The 22,553-nt window shown below is 39.2% G+C and overlaps 1 protein-coding gene across 12 annotated transcripts in view; it reads left to right on the plus strand.

The window, feature by feature from the left end:
- Positions 1-22,553, plus strand: part of nhsl1b (NHS-like 1b) — a 133,394-nt gene that overhangs the window by 91,459 nt on the left and 19,382 nt on the right. For 9 of the 12 annotated variants that reach the window (XM_041805157.1, XM_041805159.1, XM_041805158.1 and 6 more), the window contains exons 2-3: positions 16,959-17,111; positions 21,603-21,730. In XM_041805157.1, coding sequence (XP_041661091.1) covers positions 16,959-17,111; positions 21,603-21,730 — 281 coding nt within the window. Of the gene's footprint in view, positions 1-12,627; positions 12,719-16,958; positions 17,112-21,602; positions 21,731-22,553 lie in introns of those variants that run through there. The other 3 variants (XM_041805165.1, XM_041805166.1, XM_041805170.1) reach the window with 1 other exon arrangement.

The raw sequence follows: 22,553 nt of genomic DNA on the forward strand, positions 1-22,553 counted from the left end.
GTTGTCTTGCTCACTTCCTAATGTTATGGTCATTGGTCAATTGCGTTACTTTTGATTGTTGATCGGATTGTTCTCGTTTTCCCTCTCCCCTCCCTAAATGACCCACTGTTGCTGCTGATGAGAAGTGGGGGGGCAATGTGGGAAATGGGTCAAACAGCATACTGTCAATTTTTGCTCCAGTGGTGGAAGAACTGTTGACAAACATGCATGCACACATCATAGCTGATACGTCTGTAACCCACTTCCCCGTGTCTGCACACACACAGACACACATATATTGGGCTTTCCTCTCTGTGATGCAGGCTCGCCCCAGGTGGCTTGTTGCTTTGCGCCCTTGAGCTACTGGAGGCACTTAACCTAAATTAGCTCAGTCTGCCGCTGTGTGCTTAAATCAGACAAGACCCTCTCGTCAGCATCATGAGCTAAGGGGTCATGGAAACAGCAGCAGCGATGCACAGCTGTACACCCAGACAACTGTGTGCACTGGTATGGAAAACAAGCAACATTTATCACCTCTGCTTCTGTGTTTCAAGGCATTTTGGGAAATGAAAGAACTCTGTGTCATAAAAACCCTCAGTATAAAGAATACAGTGAAATATTGATGCAAATTAAACATATTGTTAAAGCAAATGAAGTAGTATTCCATCTGCCACCCATTGATTACTACCACTACCCCACTGTGGATATTATTCACATCACACTTTTAATTAAGGCTGTTCTGAGGTTTGCATGTGGGTCTTTAAAATCTACACACAAAACCCATAAAGCGTTGACAAATTTGGCAACTAGAATCACTCCGCAGTGTATCATATTCATGTTTATGTGTCAGGTTAAAGGCATTTTCTGTGTGAAGTTAATTATAAAATTGGATTCATGATTATGACGTAGGTGACTGGAAAAGCAGATACACACACAGACACTCGCAGGCCCTTAGGAGAGAAGAGCAGACAGCCCTGGTGTCTAAATGTAGGTCAGAAAACCAGCCTGGCAGCACACATAATGTTGTGTGTGCTGGGCATCCCTGCATTAATGTATGTATGAGAATAATAAAGCGTGTGTGGTTTTGTGCTTTTATGCACAGACTCTCAAAATGTGACTACAGGCACATTCAGGTGTTTTATCTTATAACCTAAATGTGCATGTATGTGTCAGTAACACAAACAATGACACAAAAGGTCAGAGATGCAGCATGGTCATGCTGTTTTCCTAGAAGGTATTCAGACTGTGATGTGTGATTAGGTCTGTTGTTTATAGATTGTATAAAACTGCTGCAGGCACACATCCACACATGAACAATAATATGTTCACACAGCTCAATACAAAAGCATGCTGTACACTGTTAGTACACACTGGAACAGTTAGGCACACTTAGGCACTGTGGTTATTGATGCTGCAGGTCCTCAGAGAGTCTACTAAAGAGTGAGAAGGGCCAGGAGTCAATAAGAGCAGAGACAGTTTGACTGGATGGTAATGGCTCTTAATGTAATCTGAGGGCAGCTAGGGGTCTGTCTTCATGCTACACTATCACTGACAGAGTGCAGATTTCCACAGGGAAATTATTTTATCATAGCATGTCATACATGTGTTACTGCTGCATAGTCAGAATTTAGAACAAGGGTCCCTTTAGTGAATAATTTAATGGTAAGAAAACTGCTGAATTGATTTTTAGCTAAGGTCAACCCTCAATGACTTACATTTTTACAGTCAGGCCTCCATGCTGCTGAGCTGGTCCCTAGTAATAACATGAAGGGTCAGTCAGATTATTCGAAAAAGAAAAACTAAGACAACGTCTTGGTAAACAGAGGAGTGAGGCATCTGATAGCGCTGACGCAGATCTTAAGCACAGTTTTAGGACGTCCCATCTCTAGACCACATTAAGAGATGGTTTGGGCTCTGTATGGCCATTTTAGCGGTGTACATGAAAGTGTTTCTGATCAATTTCAGTGAAAATGTCAAAAACTTTTTGCTGAAGTTCTCTATTTGATAAAAGCTTTGCACATTTTAAAAGTTTTGGGTTAAGATCTTTTTTAAAGTACAGCAGATGGTCTTTTTTATCTAATGTAGATTCTGAAAGTTGCTGACTTTTTTTTTTTTTTACTTCACCCACTTAAGTCACATAGTTGACTTAAGCATATAGCATTGTTTTAGGAGTCAAGTGCTGCCATAATTGAGATCAGCTGATCTCACGCAAGCCCTCAGCTGACAGACAGCGGATTTGCCTTAAGCACGCGAATGGCTAATTGTTCTCATGCTGCCTTATTTAGGCCTTGTCCACACGGAAACGAAAACGATATATTTCTGTTTCGTTTTGAAAAAGTTTTCTGTAAAGGCGGGATCGTTTCAGGAAGTGTCCGCATAAGCACGGAACCACTGAAAATGCTGAAGCCTGTAAGTGGCGCTGTAACGCTTCCACGGAAATGCAACCTTCCTCCACCCCAGCTCCTCCTTCATTCTGCTTCTGACTTAATCAATGTCATTCTGTTGTTATTGATGCCTGCTCTGCTGTTGGTCTTTGCTGCTTCTCTCTCTGCCTTATGTTTCCCTAATTGGCATGGGAAGAGTTGGAACATATACTTTCCATGTAGGCTTGTGGAAGGGCAGGAGGGTTCCCAGAACAGCCAGACTGTCAAATATGAGCAACAGTAATAAGCTTACTAATAACTGCTACTAAAGAAATATTTATAGCCACAAATCATGTGTGGAGGAGATGCTTTAAGGGTAAAATTTATTTAGTGTTCATGTTCATAGTGATTTTACTGGAGTTAAATTATCTGCTGAGTTGTCCTTCTTATCAAAACAAAGATATCTGGGAGTTAAAATTGTAAAAATAAGTTGTTGGGTTTTTTTCAATTTTAGTGTGTCAGTATCTTGAATAGCCAAACTATCTTCCATTTCAGTCAGACTACAGTGGCTGACCTACTGATTGCCATTGTTATCTGTATTACCATGTCCAAAGTGGGCCTTAAACATGCTGATTACTTAATAGAAAATACATACCCTCTTCTAGCACTAATTCTACCCTGCTTAGTAAAAACTTTCCATTTCCCCATCCTCTTTTACATTCACATCATTGTCCTGCCCACTTCAGGATGGGTGACAGGCCGCCCCAGTGGGGATAGATTGCTTTAGATTTAATCCACTGTTGCCAGGGGGGAAACGGACGGTTGGCTACAAATCCATCTTGACGGGGACATAAAAACGCTTCAAGTTAGCAACAAAACTGCCACCCTCCCTGAAGGCACCAAAAAGCTTAGGCGTACAAATCAGCCTGCTCGTAAAATAACAGCGTTTTAACTCCCTGCTCAACAGGCGTGTACGTTTTCAGAGGGACACGCCTTTTATTATGCTGAAGCTAACATTGGGCTATAAAGTTTGCTTGTTAAATGAATGTATGGAAAAGAGTTATTTAATGGTTACACGTCTCCTTGTCAGTTTGTGCTCCATGTTATTGCATTGCTATGATTTTCTTGTTTTTCACTGACAAAAAACAGTTTTTCCTAACATACTAGTCTCTTTCAGTCTTGTCTGCGCACATGCTCCAACAGAGGTACATACATCCTCTATCTGATCTCTCTTTCTCTTTTATCCTGGCTTGAATTTCAAAGGGGCTGGAAAGGAGAGCCTGGGTCAGACGCCAAGGGAGAGAAAATTAGGCATGACCGCCAAGCATGCTGGGCCTTTGTGTTTGTTTGTGTGTGTAATATCTGTTTTCATTGAGTCTCTACCTATGGATGTTTTTATTCACACTTCATCTAGCTTCTTGCTCCATGTGCTTCCATGCCCTCCACCCAAAACTTTCCCCTCCCTGCTGCCTTTATCTCCTCTCTTTTGTTTCCTTTGTCCCCCTAAATGCTGCCTTTTCGCTGCTATCCTGCCTTGCATCGCTACTCAGCGAAAGAAAAAGAAAAAAGAAATCAGTTCCTACCACATCAAGGAGTCTTTTCAAACATTTTATCTATGCAAACTCGGCTCTCTATCTCTTTCTTCTTGCCCTTTTTTTTGACAGTCTTTGTGCAAAGTTTTGCTTTTGATACCATCTCCAACATTAGTATTGTGCTTCCCTTTTTCAAAGATACTTCTCCCATTCTTTCACATTTAATTGTGCGAGAACATCTTCATGGTGTTTAAACAGAAAACAAAAATACACATGTATCGCCACACCAAGGCTTTAACATGCACAGACATTGGCCGGTGAGAAAAAAACACAAAGAAAAGAGTCTGATTCTGTTAGTGGTCTGTGCATGGTCAGGGTGTAGTTTTGTAGGCAGGACTTGGAGGTTTTTTCTCATGGATCACAAAGGAGCAGCAGCCTATAGAGGGAGGCCCTGCTGCCTTTCATTGAGAAGAAGAAGAAGACAGCGTTCACACAGACACAACATGCAGCGGGGTTTTTTTTCAAAACCTTATCCTACATAAAACTCCCTGTAAGTGGCTGGTGACATTTTCTGATTTGGTTGTAAAAATGCTCTCAGACACACTTAGCATGTTTTTAATCAAAATCACTCTACTGTTTGCTAAAGTGGCAGGTGAAGTGTCATACCTTGTTAAATCCCAACCACATAGACACAAAAATCCTTTCACCACACTGACATGTTTGGAGACACTTCAGTAGATTGAAGTACATTCACCCCTTCAGCCTAGCTCTCAAACCCTGCCATACTCGGGATGTAATCATGCAAATACACTCATTGACTTTTTGATGGTGAACATCAAGGAACTTTTTGTCTTCAGCAGCTGCAATGGATCAAAAAAGGCTCACAATTAACAACGCTCGCTTTCATATATTTACAATTGTAAGGGTAGCCAGGGATTAATTAAGGGTTATAAGATGGTGAGATTGTTTATGTTGATGCAAAGCTATATGTGTGTATGTATGTCTGCATATGTGTGTGTATGTGGAGGAATGCCAGCTGCTTCAATGGAGTAGGTCAGACGGAAAACACCGCAAGAGTGATGGGGGGAGGGAGGAAGGAGGATTGGCGTTACCCAGTAACCTCTGTCTGCTGAACTTACAAGTGCAAGAGAAGACAGACAAGAGAGAGACAGAGACAGGAAAGACAGAGAGAGACAGAGAGGGGTTTGGTGTCAGAGAAAGGTCATTCAGTAAGCAGTGCCGTCTATTGGACTGCATCATTGTGTGTTTGTGTGATGCGCGGGAACTTCAGCCCATGCTAAAGTCATTAGAGCCAGAAAAACTGTGACCACAACTTGTTTACTCAGCCTCACCTCCCCGTCACCTTGGCTTATGTGTTTGTGTGTGATTGAGAGAGAGAGAGAGTTGTGTTTGTTCAGGAGTGAGTTTGAAGTTTAACTTTGCTTAACTGAGCACTGAAGAGAGTAACTTTTTTCTTATCAGTGTTGCTTTTTCATAAGTTTTACTCAGAGTTTATCAAGAATCATCAAACATTCAATTTCATGTTTCATGTTATTGCTACAGATCAAGGTTGTCCATAAGAGGGTATAAAAAAGAGGCTTTTACGGAGCCCAACCAAACTGGGGTTGATGGTGATTACTAAAGTCTTCATCCATTGTAAAGTTACAGAATTACCTTTTTACTGGTGATGGTAACAATGTGGATGGGCACACTGAACTAAAAACATTGAAAAAACATGCTGAACATTATTGCTAAGCAATGATTTGCACAAATATCAGTATGTCTGAACATGAAGTGTAAGAAACAGAGACAACTTAAATGAAAAAGAATTGAATAATAGTGATAAGAGACAAAAATAGGTGGAAATGGGTTGAAGTAGCAGGAATTATTGGCAAGAATTTGTTAGGCAACAAATGGCCAAAATAGGCCAACTTTGTTAAAGATCACAAAAAATTGGGTTGAAAGTGGCAAACGTGAAAGGGCAAAAATGGTAGAAAAGCAGCAGAAATGGGTGTAAAGTGGCAGAAAGAACTGGCAAAAATAGGTGACAAGTGACAAAAAACGGGCCACAATTGGCAAAAATGGGCAACAAGTATTAAAAGTGTGTGAAAGACAACAAAAAATGGGTTGAAAGTGTCAAATAAGAAGTGTAAAAAATGGTAGACAAGCAGCAAAAACATATTAAAAAGGGGGGAAAGCAGCAAAAATGGGTTAAAAATGGCAAAAACAAGTGGCAATAAATGGCACAAATGGGCAAAAGGCTGCAAAAAAATCTGTGAAGGAGGAAAACAATCAGTCAAAAGCGTCAGAAGAGAAGTGGCAAAAATGGTAGAAAAGCTGCAAAAATTGGTTAAATGTGGCATGGAGAACTGGGTAAAATGGGGGTTAAATGTGGTGATATGGGTTAAAAAGTAGCACAAATAAATAATTTTAACATCAGAACCCAATAATAGTTTGGCACACTTTTCAGCTGCAAATTGAGGTAACTGTTTGCCAAGACTTTATCACGTATGCTACTGATCCAACACATATATACTCACAGCATCAACGAATCACAACTGGGAGGGGGGGGCAGCCTAGTAGTATCAACCTTGTTTCATTTACTGATAAAACAGACTTATGTTTTGATATGCTAACACTAAATATGTGTTTAGAACACCTTTAGATGAAAATAGAGTCATTTAAATACAGTAAAATATGTCGTCGTCAACCTTTCAATCTCCATCATGCTATGGGTCCCCTTTCCCACTCCTTGCTGATGGATTATTCATGCCTTCCTGCACATTTCAGAGAAGAAGACCAAAGTGATCTGGTTCTCATTCACCCCTCAGTGCCATGCTTTCATTCACAGAGATGTAAGGATGAGAGGAAGCGGGGTAAGGGATTAGAGCGAGAGTATGTAGCCATACATGCTATAAATAATAGATTTTCATTCATAGAAAAAGATAGAAGGCAGGATAAAGGGAGGTATAGCATGTACTGCATGTGCTTGTAGTTCTTGGTGCATTTCCTGTTTGTGTGACACAAGTTTCATCATTGAGACATTTTTGCAGGCATGAATGACAAATATTTCCAGTATGGTAATGGTTTTAGTCATTTGTGTAACTAAAAAAAAAAGAACTGGTTGAATTATCGGGCACTATTAATCCAATTTTTTTTCCTGTTTTTTTGCTGTGACTGATTGCTTTAAACTCACTGTCTTTGGGTTAGTTTAGGTTAGCTGGTTTTTAAATATTTATTTCTTAAATCTACAACAAAGGGGTTAAAGTGATACAAAACATGTTGCTTTGCCAACTAGGGCTTTTGCTTAGCAGCTTAATTTTTAACAAGTGGCCTCCCAGGGACAATCCTGTCCTTACCCATGCATGTTCACTGTAGTGATTCACTAACAGCTTTTCTATTTTTAACACTTTATAATGCTGCACATGCAGATGCAAAGTGTTGCTCACGTGTGTTACAAACACTTTGCCCTGTTTTTCCCACTCCTCACATTCTCCTTATCTTCACCTCACAGGTTTTTCACCTTCTAATGAGACTCGTGCAAGGTCAGCGTCTTAACCAGACGATACAAGACAAGAGAGTAAAATCAATACAGGCTAGATTACATTAGCTGTCATGAAAGGGTGCATTTCTAAAATAAAGATAGGAGAAGAAGAGAGAGGACATTAGATAGAGTTGAGGGGTTTTAGAGGTCGGCTTAGCTTTACCGTTTTAAGTCCAATTAGAAAATGGAAAGCTGAAACCTGTCAGATAAAGAGAAAAAATTTGTGTGTTTTTTTGTGTGTGTTCAGGCACTTTGGGAATTTGAACGGATGTTTGATAGACTACTGCATTGAACCATAGAGGTGCTAGTGGGAGTTGCTCTTATTTTCAGCTGTCTGGGATAAGAAACAAAATAAAAGGTAGAGGATAGACAGTTTTAGGGTGTAAAATCACAGCAGGGGAGATAAAGAAAGAAGAAGAGCAGTGACAGGAGGAAAAGCATCTATCTCTCTCCTTTATTATCACCCTGCCTCTTTCACCCTTGAGGCTTAATCACGTCAGGTGCAACAAGACTTGTTAATTATTCACAGATCTGATCCTCATATCTCTTTCTTTTCTGAGGGTCATAACCTCTTCTTGTGCCGCTGGTTGCTCTACATGAACAGACAATCATTGCCATGCCTGATAGTGATACTAATGAGCATTTTAATTAGTGTTGAACGCATATATGATTTGTTACTTTAATCAACTGTTTAGATAATAAAAATGGCTAGAAATTTCTGCCCAAGGTAGATAATTACAACTCAGTATTATATATTCAAAAGAAGCAGTTGGTTTAGAAACTAACAGAGAATTCATCGTGATGATTACTTAATGCTACTTTGAAAATGCACCATTCATTTTTTTATTTTGGATTAATAGAAAATAATTGTAGTGGTTCTCATTAGCTCATATTTGAACATTTTCAACACTGTTTGGCTAGAGCAGAGCGCTGCTTTTCTTACACTTCCTACTTCCTGGGACACAATTTGTATAACACAGCAGTATTCATTGAAATGGATAATTTCCAGTTGTAAACAACTGTATTAAGCAGGTCAATTTTTCCATTTAGATCTGGTACTTATTGACCTAGCATTTATGTTTTTATCAAGTCGCATTATTTAAAGGGAGTGTGCATGAAATTTCATTGTCTTCTTTCACTTAAGAAATGAAGCTGTACCCTCTACAGTGCTAAAAGTATCTTCATCTCTGTTAACCCTTACTTAAGTATAAAGATTTACTAATTGCATAACCAAAGGCCAATAAAAGTTGTGTTTATGATAATCCCAGATGATTAATGCTGTTGAATACGATCCTCCTCAGAGCTCAGAGTGTCATCCACTTCAAGCTTCCTTCATATGCTGCTGAGTGTAAACAGATGAAAGATTGATATTGTTTGGGCTGGGGTCAGGGTGGGGGGTTTTCTTCCTGCACTGGAAATAAGTGGACGAATATATGGACGTATGGCTGAATGGATAACTTTAATCCTCGAGGTGGCCTAGATTACAAGCGGATAGAGCTGTTGAGCTGTCTGTCACTGCGTGTGTGCATGCATGTGTGTGTGTTGACAGTGTCCTGAGAACAATAGGCCCTTTAATGAGCGATGCTGCTCGGGCTCATGTCTGCATAAATGATCCTAATACTGTACGCGTGCCAGACAGTTTGAGACACAAGCCAAACAGAGGCTGCTGACAGAGATTTAAATACTCTAATGAGAAGCAGTTAACTCTTGGAGCAAAAACTTAAATCTGATGTGTTTCCTGACAAGTGGTTACAGTTAGTACTGTTGTTTCTTGTTGCTTTTTCTACCGTTTATCAAAAAACTGAGTCTAAGAATGGCAGAAAATAATGCACATATATCCTTAGTAAATCTACAGTTTTCTTCATGTCATTAATTCTGTGGGACCAAAAGTTGATTTAACTTCTTAATATTTCAGAGATTTTGTCTGGTATAAGGTTGAGTTTTTTTAACCTTTGAGAGTGCGATCTTTCAGAGTGAGCTGCGTGATTCTACGCAGATGAGCTTTTCACTCTGACTATACCTAAACTTTTTCTATGAAATTTCCATAGAAAGTCTTCATGAGATGATATTTAATGCAGCAGGAAATATTGACCGGGTGGGGGTGGGGGTGGAGCTTTTACTTTGATGGAGGCATATAGCCTTGATAGACTTTGATGTGTATTTTGATTAAGCTTTAGATAGGTTGACCAATAAAGTAATCTATTCTACCTGTTATTTAAATCTTCTGGTTAAATTGCCACTTTTTATAAACACCTGTGTTAATTTCGTCGACTAAAGGTATGGCTGAAAATGTTTGGAGGGTTCTGGCATTCATATCTGTTGGCCAGTCTTACAGGCTATTCATGTGATGACTCGCCATCTCTTTCAGAATGGAAATATACCATAAAACGTTCAAAATAAAATCAGATTTATTTTCTGTTTAAGGTTATGGTAGGGCCCAATAAAATCTGTTTTATTTTTTTTTCCAAGTTACGTTTTATTTTTTTCCCAATTCCATTTTCTCCGTATTTTTTTTTTAATTCAATTTTTTAACCTTTTCACTAATTTAACCATAAAAAGGGTGTCCTGTTTGTGTAAAATGAATAAAATGTTCACTAATTAAATAGAAATAAATCATAAAAAAAATCATAGGGACCTGGGTTATGGTTACAGTTAAAAACCTGATCTACAACATCTGATTACAAAACATTTAATAAAAGCCAAAGAAACAGTCTACTTAAAATATAAAAGCTTCGCCTTCATGAAAACACAAAGCTGCTATGCAAACTACATAGGTACGTTATCTACATAGCTACGTTAGCTGTAGCTATGTTTGCTAAAGCTCATGTTCCTAAAGCTAACTTAGCTACATTAGTCTGTGTAGTAAACTTGATTCCGTAGCTAGTGTAGCTATGTTAGATTGAGCTAAAGCTAACAGCTAAAGTGAGCCATCGTTAGTGTAACTGCCTCTAAAACAGGTCTATGCGTATTTTAATCCCAGATTACACCTCTGGTCCTTTCATGAATGTACCTGCCAGACTTTGTTTACTAATGAAGTCGAATTTTTAATCTACAATTTAAAAAGTTGTACAGGCAAATTGGGGCACTACAATGAGAGTGGCAGTCAGAGATGTATGGTCTGCAGCAAGACTGTTGAAATTGTCTGTAAATCGCTTTTTTCCCATGATAGAGTAGACTAACAAGCTAAAAAATGAACTTTTTTTCGCAAAAACTTTGTTGTTTGATAAGTTTAGTTTTCATCAAGGAGACTAAAACTAAACTAAAATGTTAGTTCTGGACTGTTGGACATCTAAAATCCATGATATTAATCCACTGTGCATATAAGGTATGTCAGTATTTTCAATTCTTTAATCTATTAAAGTATCAAAAGTACATTTATTTGAGTGTTTTGCATTTATACTGATTTTAATTTGGCAGATTAAACGAGTTCAAAGAAAATAAATACCTTGACAAAAATGGACTTTTTATTAACTAAACCTGGACTAAACCATTTTGAGCTTTTTTTTTTTACAAAAACTTTAAATGTTCAAAATGACAAAAATGTGATTACAAATAAAATACATTTATCTAGAGGCTGAGAGTAAGAATGAGTTTAAAATGCTGCCAAAATTGACACTGATGAACACTTCATGTCCTGATTTATTTCTTTTAAAGTCTACCAAATATATTTTTTTTGTTGTGGGAAAGCCTGTGAGTGGCAGCTGTTTTAACAAATACTTTTATTATTTTTGAAAGTTTAAAGATAGCTCTAATGAAGAACATATCATCTGCAGAGACAAATTTAGAGTTGATAACTCAGGGACAAGAGACATAATTAAAACCATCAGCACATTTTTAACAAAGGCTTGTTCAGAATCATTAGAGAAATAGGCACATAGAAAAATACAATCTGTTGTGTTTAGCACTCAGAGTCAGACCCAGGGGTTCAGATGACCAAGGTCTAGTGGGAGTGGAGTGAGGGAGGGAGGGGAAACCTTTTACCCACAAATTCAAGGATCATTTGCAGTCCCATTCAAGCTCCTGTTGCAGCCCCCTTGCCTGCCTCCCCCCCCTTACTCACATGCACACACACACACACACACACACACACACACACACCTTCCCTCCCCTCTTCAGCCATTTGGGTTGAAAAGGAATACGCTTGCAGGAGGAGGGGTCACCCTGCTGTAATGAGTGTGTGTTTGAGCGTCAGTGTGCGTGTAGTTGATTGTGAGGGGATCGGACAATAGGAGGATTGTATGTGATCTATATTCATGTGGCACAGATTCAGCGGCCATGTGCACACACAGCAGGCTGTGAAGGAGCTGACAAGGAAAAAGAGTTGATAGAATAACATCTAGAGAGATAACAGAAGATTTATATAGCAAAAATAATCATTTGAAAGTATTTTTATTATGTGGCCATAAAACAAATACATAATTAGTTGATTCCTTTCCAGTGTGTTGTCTTTTGTATAACCATAAAATGCTTTAAAATGAGATCAAATGGAATAAATGTCCGTGCTTTATTGTTTGGTTTTGACGTTTCCTGCTGGTACTACATTTTACATTCAGGTGGAAGCCAAATCCTCCCGAGAAAAAGAAGCTCAACATGTTTTTAGATTGCACAAGCGTCTCCTGTCGGGGTGACTGATAGTTTAATTAGATGCATAAATATTCCCGTGATGAGTCTGTCATGGCGGTGAAAAGCTGCTGATTTTCTTTAGCGAGAGCAGAGTACAGAAGGAAGTGAGGGGTGGCGGGGAAATAGGAAAAGTGGTTAAATAAACTGGGAATACAAAATAGGAAGAGCAGGCTTGTTCGTTCTAGTAAAGTATGTTTAACTTTCGGTTATTTTCTGAGTCCCACAGAGTAAAGGAAGAAAGAGAAGGAGAAAGACACCGTATGATGATGTGAAATAAAGGGAGAGGCAGCCAGAACTCCTTGGTAACCAAAGCACAGAGGAGCAGAGGGGCCGGTCCTACACCCCTCCTGCTGTTTGTGTGTGTGTCTCGGAGGACTGGACTGCCTGAGGGGGGAGTGTCGGACTGTGTGTTTAGAGGGAGAGAGAGAGAGAGAGATAGGGGTAGAGGCTTATTGTAAGCGTAGTAGACGCTCTCAAAGTGGAGTGAGGATGTGAGCAGAGGAGAGCTGACGGCAGCACTCCCTCATCCTGTCTTCTGCCTCGTTCCTTGGATTTTTCTGTATTTTTGTGCCTTATTAGAGCACCTTTTTTTTAAAGAGACACTTTCACAAAAAGCGGAATAATGGTGTTTATTGGGACCTCATTAAAATCGGTGATTAAATACTTCAAGAGGAAGGGTAAGATACCCCTACATCTTTTCTCTGGTTGTTGATACAATAGTACTTTTTGATAGTACATATTGTAAAACAATACAATCTATTAGTTTAGTTATTTTAGTGATCAGTTGGTTTGAAATGTGCTGAAGCTTAAAGAAAAATCTACAAATCTTTAGTCATAACTTTACCAGAAAACAGAGATTGTACTGTATCAAACATATTGCAGGATTTTCTTGCAATTTGTAGTTTTCAAAAACAGCAGTAACAACAGAAAACACTCAAAACTGGGTGTCAATGCCTGCTTTTTGTTACAAATAGGTATTATTATTTTATTTTTGCTGGTACCATATCAGCGTTTGAAGTTCTGGCATTGTGACAACTGTAGTCTGCTAGAGATATAATTCAAACCTCATCAAAATAGTGGAACCATTGGAAGCCACTTTGAGGAATTTGCACTGTTTTGCATCATTTTAACTGGAATTTAATTTCCATGCAAGTGTCTCAATGTCCAGCAGCTTTCCATTTATTCCCATGATTTTTAACAATAAATCATTGCATTATTTAGGTTTTCCTACTTCTAATTTATACACATACCAGTGTTAATGATTTGTTTATAATTTAATTATAACCCTTACTGTCCTGTGGGCATATTTCTTCTCCTTCTGCCCCCGCTAAGCCTGGAGACAACCCTCTGTTGCCCCCTGTTACCAGGTTACCACAGGGACAAGACTTCACAGAGCCGACAACTAATAGCACTAAATGACCCGACAACTTTTGTTGATGTTGCAGTTGGAAGCACTTTTACTGAGAGCTCAGAAATAGTATGCCTTTGTTATGCTTTCTAGAAACAACTTAAGAGGTCTTTTTGTGTTACTCAAGAGTCAAATCAGCAGATTTGAGCTTGATATTTAGTGAAACAAAACAGGTGTGTGCACTGAGCAGATTGTAGTAGGATTAGTAAGTGATCCAAGGCCATTATGTTCAATCAGTGCATGTGTATGCATGTAAGGATATTTAACAAAGACAACAAAGCAGGCTGCTTATCTCAGGTGTATTTATAGGATGTGTTGGTGTGTGTTTGCATGCATTGCAGTCTGGACTGATGTGCTGATATTAATCATTAGCTAGGGGTTGTCTTACTCAGCTTTTAACTTGCCATCTTGCACATGCATGGTTGAGGCATTTAAACCCCTCTGCAGTCCAGGGGTTAGTTGCTGCTATTAAACAAACTGTTTCTAACTGTTCTTGTTTAATTCAGAAAATTGAACTTTAAGTTGTCTGATTGAGCTTTGGATACCCCAACATTTTTTATTTAAAATATGAAAAATAAGGCAGCCAATGAAGTTTTTACCCTAATTTGTAAACAATCAATATGTTTTTTGTCTTCGTTACCTCTCCATGACCTGACAGTTTTTTCATCTCACTTGACCTGACCCAAGCCTAAACTGACCCTAACGAAACAGGAAGTTGTATCATGCGTGAAAAGTCAATGCTGTATTGGCTGGTGACTGTTTGGGGACCCAGTTCAGGATTAGCACTGTCAATAAAACTTGATCACAGTTATCGATCAAAGCAGCTTATCTTTTGTGCATGTGTAAGCATATAGATGCATTTAACAGGGATTTCTGTGTGGTGCGTTTGGATTTGTCTTGCTTGTGTAGTTTGTAGCTTGTTTACTCTCAGTCTGAGTTGTTAACGTAGTGCTGGGATGTCCATGGACACAGGGATTAGTAGACTTCTGAAAGACTTTCGCGCCACAGTCCAGTATGTGTGAGCTTGTGTGTGAGGGGGCTGGTGGGTATTGTGGCTCTGAAAGGCCTGATGTGGAGACTGATGCTGAGGGACAATACAGGCTTTGTGTCCATAGTCCCCACGTCCTTGGTCCCCTATAGCCTTACTGAGGTCTATTCAGACCCCAGGGTCAGAGAGGAGGGTGGGGGAGGGCTACCTGTGCTGAGTGTGTGGGTGAGAAAGAAATCTAGAGATGGGCTTTCTGAGATAGGATTAGATAAAAGCAATATTAGCTGTAGGGTTGCTGATTTCCTGCAGAAGTTTGTTATTTTGCAACCTGTGGCACTGCAAGATCCAAGCACAATAGTAGTTGGACCATAATATTTCAGACATTACCTCCTCTGACCCATGTTTGTGCGTGTTTCAGTCTCGTGCATTGCTCTGGTCCAAGCTTGTGCTGGTCAGAGGAGTTTTGCCTCGTGATGTATTTGATCGATTTTTGTGACCAGCACAGGCACGCTACAGGTCAGCATGTGTGAAGGCACGAGTAGACAAACAGAGAGAAACACAATTTCTATTTTAAGACAACCTCCAGGAATTTGGCGCCATTAGATTACCTTGACATGTTGCTTGAAACATTTGCATTTTTTGGTACAAAAGCCCAACTCTTGTGTTGTCATGTTCTTGTTGGTGGCCTGAATTCAGCAGTTAAATCTGATTTTTTATCAATATCCTTTAATCCTGCTGACTGGTGTCATAAATTTACACCTCTGTATGTCATCCTTTAACTGAGGTGTTGCTGGGTGCCACAGTATATTTTTCCTGCCCAATTTACAAACCAAGCCATGAAAGAGGTGAGATCCAAAATTCAGTCATTCACAGATCTCAGTATTTTCAGTGTTTGCAGCAGTCATATTCCAGTATATCTAATGTGATTAGACACAAATTTTGGATTTTACCATACAAGGACTTAAAATTTTACTCTTGCTTAGGTTAGTACCCCTAACAGCCAAAAGTGAAGTGTAGATGGTAAAGTGGAGTGTACAGTGTAAAAGCAAGGAAGAGGTTAAGACAGCTGTCCAGATATAATCATTAACTTGCCTGAAACACAGTGGATTTAAAGGGAGCAGCAAAAAAGGTTCTGCCAGAATAAAATCAGATATGAATGAATACAGCAAGCCTCCTCCAATGAGTCAAGTAGTCATGATCTCCATATGCCTTACTGCCAAAGACCAGCTGCTAGCACCGTAGTAAGTCAATTCATAAAAAACTATTTTCAACTTTGCTTCACTCAGACATGGCAACCATTTCCTGGCCAAGTGTAAGCAAAGCTTAAGCATGGGAGAAGTAATCTGTATATCAAAGCAGTTATAAACTGTCTCACACTTTCTCCAACGACCTATTTGTAGTGACTACCTCCTGCCCTACCTCCACCTCTGAGGCCTGCAGTCCTCCCCCGGCTCACACATAAACACACTCACTTTGCATCTTACTACGGCTCATTTGCACCTGTGAAAACTCAAACAAAAACAGTCCCAGCCTTCTTCTTGAACCGTCCCCCTTCCTCCTGTTCCTCCAAACCCTCAGTTTGAGTCAGGCAGACATGATGTGCTGATCAGGACAGAGACAAAGTTACTAATATGCTGATATGGAGATAGTCCTACATCCACGATCACCAACTTTAGCATGGATACGCTCGCTTGGTAAGCCTGGCTTTGCAAAGTCTGTTTATTTGCTGATGTTGATATTTCTACCTTAGATGTGTTGGTCACACGGGTATCAGGAGTTGCTTACAATTGCAGAAATGAGTTGAGTTTCAGTTCCTGGATCTTACACTTTGTAAGAGACCAAAAGAACCAAGGGAAAGCAGCATAATGTTGATATGTTGATGTTTTTAACAATGCCTAATGAGCATGAGTGCTTCAGAACAATAAAGGAAAGGATTTTTTTCTGCTTGCAATCAAAAATCATAGTGGAATGTCCTAACCTGTAGGTATGTTTCTTCAAATCCAGCAGAACAACATTAAACCTGTTAAATAAATGCATATTGATGCAGTGTTTTCAAATTGTTGCATTTTTACAGACCAATTTTGTCAAAGGACAAATATACTTGTTAAAACGTTAACTTTTTAAACTTTCAGTTGCCTTTATGACTCTCTGAGCTTGAATCTATCTAATTTTCTCTGTATTTAGCTCTGTACCCCGTCTCCCTTTGACTTGTGTGGCCCACTGTGGGATGTTTCAGATTCATGCCATGTTGTTGGTGTGGAGAGCGACACCTTGATGCAAAGCACCCAAACCTACTTCCTCGTCCCTCCTCCAAACACTACAAACAAATCACTCCAGTAGCCAGTGCTGCTTGTGCATGACATTTTTGTTCTCCAGAATCAAAGGATTGGTCTTAGACAAAGCAGAATGAGCTACTTGTGGAGTAAAAAGTCTTCCAGGAAAGCTTTAAAGGTGGCAGAACTTTAGATGGAAACCTGACTCGGACAAACTGATCTCTACAACTTAACTTTTGTCTCTGCAGCGGTGTCGAACCTTGATGAGGAGAGCAAGTGGACAGTTCATTACACGGCTCCGTGGCACCAGCAGGAGAACGTCTTCCTACCAGGCAGCAGGCCGCCATGTGTAGAAGAGCTCCACCGACAGGCCAAAGTCAACCTCAAGACCGCCTTGCGAGGTAAATACCAAAATAATGTTTGCCAGTGTCCAAGTCAATGATAATATTTCATCAGAATTGACCTACAGAGTATTTTCTTTAAGTAGATGAATTCTTTGTTCTGTATAATGTTCAAATAGGAAAAAAGACACCAAAGAGACTTTGGACATGGCGTGATATATTTAGACAGAATAAATTAGATCAATGTTTATAAAAATCTACATTTTCAGCATCTATTAAAATTTTTAAATCCCAAAGTTTTATCAATTAAAAAAAACTGCATTACATCACGTTTCTTTTGCCAAACTTGCTGATAAATTGATTGATGACTGGAATTTAAATGTCATTTAATAGTTTAATAGTTTTTTTAAGTTGTGCGTATTGTGATCTGCAGTGAACCATTGCTGAAAATATCTGCCAAAACATCAAAAACAAGCACTCTCAAGCACAACACTATGAGAAACGTCGTCATTAAGACACTACATGTGTTGTAGATTCACTTTAAAGATCAGTTGTATTTGACGGCAGTGTTGTAAAAACGCTCAAACCTGTAATCTGTCTTAAGTTTAGCCAACACAACAGTGTGATCTGCTTCATCCTGTTTGTCCAGAGCAAGTAGAGGAAAACTGACACAGCCTTGTTTCCAAACAAACTCAAGGAGTCAAGTCACAGCAGAGTGACAACTTTGTAATTCTCTTACAACTTTGCTAGAGCAGGAAGTGCAAACACAAGTAAACACTGTCACCTGTTTCTGTGAGAATTTCTGGGAAAGTTGTGTTTTCCACCCAGTTCTCAGATAACAGTGTGACAGACAGGTGAGAGTAAGGCCTTTAAAATGTGTGTGCCTTTATGTGTGTGCGTTACAGTAAAGGCTGGTTGTTTACACGCTTAGCCGTCCTTGTGTGTCAGCGGATAATCGAGAGACTGATAAAGGAGGAGCAGCAGGTTGTAATCTGATGCTTTCGGTGTGTAAAGCTTTAGTCACCTGCTATAAAACACACCCACCCACCTACACACACTCACACCAAAGGTTTTCTTAATCTTTACCAGTGTGTGACCTCATCGCTGTGTCTGCTATAAACTACTTCCTGTAATATTAATGTTGCTAGGTAGGCAAACAACACCTGTGAGGTGGATCTATTCAGTCCCCCACCCTTCATCTTGTCACCATCCTGTCACCCTGTCATCACCACCCAGCCCCAGGGGTCCTAACTGAAAGGTGACAGGTGTCCAATGAGAGCACCTGTTCTGTCAGTTGAAGACTTGACGTGAGTTTCGTTCTTCTAAACTCCCAGGATGCCTAATGTGGTTAACGGTGTTTCACATCGTAGTACATCCTAGTCAAAGAGTCAGTGTTTCCTTTATGTTTATTTTAAACTATAGCCATTTACGGGTTAAGCTTCCATTTACTACATCATGTGTGACTAATGGGGGGGGGATCCAGTAACCATGTAATTTTAAGGAAAATATGATTAAATTTCAGCATTTCATGAGAAGTGGCTAATTAAATGCAATTCATTGACTTCGGAAAAAAAAAAGACAATCGAAGCAATTCATTCCCAATGGTGGGGTTTCCAGACACCCATTATTAATGTGAATTTTAAATCAGTGCTTAAAAAAACTGACTGGAAATGCTGACATTTGAGTGAATGGTGATGGCATCTCTGGATAGACACGCTATGTAGGCACCCAGAGTTGTTACAAGAACTATTCAGAGACAGAGAGAGTAAGAAAAAGTTGTTAAAAATTGAATTTCTCTGTCAAATTCAAAATCCTCCTTTTTTCATGCATCTCTTACTAGATTCCAAGATATGGGCTATGATTATAATGCTGCACAGCATTAATCCCTCTACTTATGCAGTGTTTTTTTAAATAATTTTTTTATGAGTGTCGCCAGCTACAGGCTGTCCTTGTGATTCCTGATACTCCTATGACAGTTTTGAGAGTAAAAATCCATAAATTCACATGTCCTTTTGCAGAATGTCTGAAAATGTGAAACATTTTGTGATACAGTAGATGAAAACTGCACTAATAGCTACTGCATATCAGTCAACAATGACCAATATGGCAGCTATAATACAGGGTTACCGTAGATCAATGAAAAGTCTTAAATAGTCTTAAACAGCACATTTGAAATTAAAGGCCAGGACTGTATGATTATTATTTCATCTCAAGCATGCCTCACTGACTTTTTTTTTTTTTTTTTAAATCTGCGTTTATGTGCATTGGTGTTTCACGTATGTCTTTATAAATGAAAAAACTGACAAAATAAGAGTATCAAAAAAAAAGAAAATGCAAAAAAGAAAACAAAAGTTAAGGCCATAAAACATCTTTAAAAGTCTGAAGTCTAAATTTTAGAAGGCACACTGACTAAAACATGTCAATATCCAACCTTTGTTTTCTAGCCAACCATGTACAATTCAAATCATCTTCCACAAATTATAGCATGAATAATCTCCATAATTCAGGGAATTCTGTGTTGTAATTTCTAAATTTTCTGGAGGAGGACCCTCAGACCCCTCTCTGATTTTATCGGACTAACTGTGATTAAATATACATTGGTGGTAAATTGGTGATATTTTAATCAAAAGTTGACTTTTTATTTGGTGTGTTTGAACATGAATTTTACTGAAAGAAATTGGAACTCTGCAGTTATATCTATTACACCTGCTTTTGGAATTTCACCCTCTACACCCCTTGAGTGTAGTCACAACAAAGCCTGATTTAGGAGGTTATATCAGGAGTGTAAGCCAGACTAAGCTCCTGCTCCCATGCACGTGTAGACAAGTGCTACCAGTGCAAGCATAGCAAGGTGCATTTGACTCTGCAAAACAACAGAATCAATAACCAATCAGATGGCAGAGTGCACTCAGTCTTTGGTCCATTCAAACACTCACATGTGTTTCAGTCTGTGTTCAACATTGAGGCTTTTGCAGGCAGATAATGAGTAATAGAAAACGTGCTGACAGGTCGAAACACACCAGGAAAGTTATAGAGTCATTTCATTATTGTCAATACTATCTTTTCTTTTATTATTAGTTAGAAAAGAATGGATTACTTTTCTTGAAAGCAGGAATTTGTCATTGATTTGCCTGTGGAAATACATGCCATTAAAACAAAGTAACACATTTATTCAAGGTAAAAGGGTTCAAACTATGAAAGCACTAAAAGATGCTAACTAGCTCAAAATAATGTTTTTATAAGACTGAATAAAAGAGTAGGCTCCTGCTGTAAGTTAAAACTACAAATTAGACCATTTTGTAGGATTTAATAAGTTAGCATGCTTAACACCAGCTTATTTTTATTAAAGCTGCAGCTTTCCTTTCATACAGAGTTTTTTATGACATTCCAATCAAAGAGCAAGTCACACAAGAAATACCAAAATATGGTTGTTTCAACACAAAAGGGGAAGTAGTAAAATAGTTAATAAGCACTGACTTGCTCTATTGCTACTTTAGAATTTAACTTTTTGCATACCCCTGTGAATTAATTAAAGCCTGGTGATGTTTTTTTAATTTTATTTTTGTTGCTCATGTTCTCATTCTTTCTACTTGGCTTCTTTCATGCCACTTGATGGTCCTCTTCTTTTGATTTCTGCCAGGCAACAAGCAGCCCTGAGCTCATCAAGGCTTATTTATTTATCAACCCTCACCAATCATCTCACCAGCTCGAATCCCCGTCATGACACTCATTACCACCACGCTTTCTGAATCCCCTCTTCCACACCGCTACCACATCAGCCTGTTGTTACAGTAGCTACCTCTGCCAACCCCATTAGGATCCCATTAACTGACAGTATTATACATGCACCAGTGTGTCTCTCCACAGAGAGGGGATGTAATTAGCGGTGCAGATACATGCACATTAAAGGATCAAAAGCTGCATCTCTGAGCTGCAAGGCTAGGACACATACGTCACACATATAAGGGGTTTTGATTGTGAATTACATGCTGAAAATGTCCTGAGCATGCAACAAAGACAAGCAGAATCATGCAGTGTTCTGGAGATGTTTCATTTTCTTCATATTGGAGTAAATTTTAAAAGACATCCTTGAACATGAGTAAGATTAGTGGCTCCATGTGTTTAGTTAGAGCTGTAAAACTACAGGAGTATAATAAGAAATCTAAAGATCAGACAAAGGATAGTAGATATTTGAAGGGACAAAATCACAGAAAAGATGTGCTGAATGCTCTCTGTGAGAGGGAAAGGGGGGCGGAAAAGAGGGACTGTTTTGCCATCTGTGTGTGACAGAACGAAACTGATACCCCCTCCTTTTTTAACACACAAACACACATTTTTGTGTATACTCTCCTCTTATCTCACATTGGCATGCACACATACATCACAGCCTCTGTCACAGCAGGTGGTGACGAAGGGAGGTGTGAGCCGAGTTTGGCAGCATCCAACAGGGATGGTGCTCATGTGACTGGCATACTGACAAGATCAGTGCAATCTAATTCTTTCTTTTCTATATTTAACTTGTTTCTTTGTGTTTTTTTGTGTGTCCTGCAGAATGTGACAAGTTGAGGAAAGATGGTTTTAGGAGCTCGCAGTACTACTCTCAGGGTCCCACGTTTTCTGACACCACACAGTCCACCAGCAGCCTGCAGGATGAAGAGGATGATGAAAATGATAAAAAGGTAAAAAAAAATGCACTCATTTAAAAATAAGCATACAACTGTCACAGTCATAAAATGGACTGAGCACACAAAAGCAGGAAGTGTTTGGAAGGCAGATCTCGGGCTGATTCAGCAGCAAGTCATGCCATTTAAATAGTGCTAGGCTGCCCTCTAGTGGTTAGATGTGAAAAAGCACCTTTTTTAGTTTAATCTGGGGTAGACTGCCAGTATATACATCAGTGTCTTCCTCTCTGTTAGTATGCTATTTTATCTATGTTCTGTCTTTATTTGTTAGCTATATGCAAGAACATCTAAAAACAACTGAATATTGGGTCCAACCTCTGAAATAACAGAGTTTAATTGAGGTTACAGCTCACACCATCTAGATTTTTCCTATCTATGGCTGACAGTATAGTGTGAACAGAACATGCTGGATCGTGTTTCTCCATTCTACTTTTCTTCTCTACACCTGATGAGTTTGTAGTCTGCAGTGTCATTTTACATGAGGGTGATAAACGGTGACAGTCAAAGAGAGGGAGAGATGATGAAAACAAACACAGACAATCTAACTATCATTTGTTGCTCTTTTAGCTGGCAGACCATTAGCGTGAAGTGTAAATGTTTTGACAGCCAGATAGTCCCCCTGTCGTCTCCTTCTTTCTAGTTATCACACACAATGTGATCTGAAGGAAAGGCTCACAGGGTATTTTCAGTAATTGCCCAGGTCTTCTCCGTCCCCCAGAGCCTCTCTTGGCCAGCCCACCTGACTATTCCATTAAATGCTGTTGTCTTTCTTAACTGGCCTTTCCCACATCTTATGGGTCTTTTGAATTGCTGTATTCTC

This window comes from Cheilinus undulatus, linkage group 14 (genome assembly GCF_018320785.1).
Source record: "Cheilinus undulatus linkage group 14, ASM1832078v1, whole genome shotgun sequence".
NCBI lineage: Eukaryota > Metazoa > Chordata > Actinopteri > Labriformes > Labridae > Cheilinus > Cheilinus undulatus.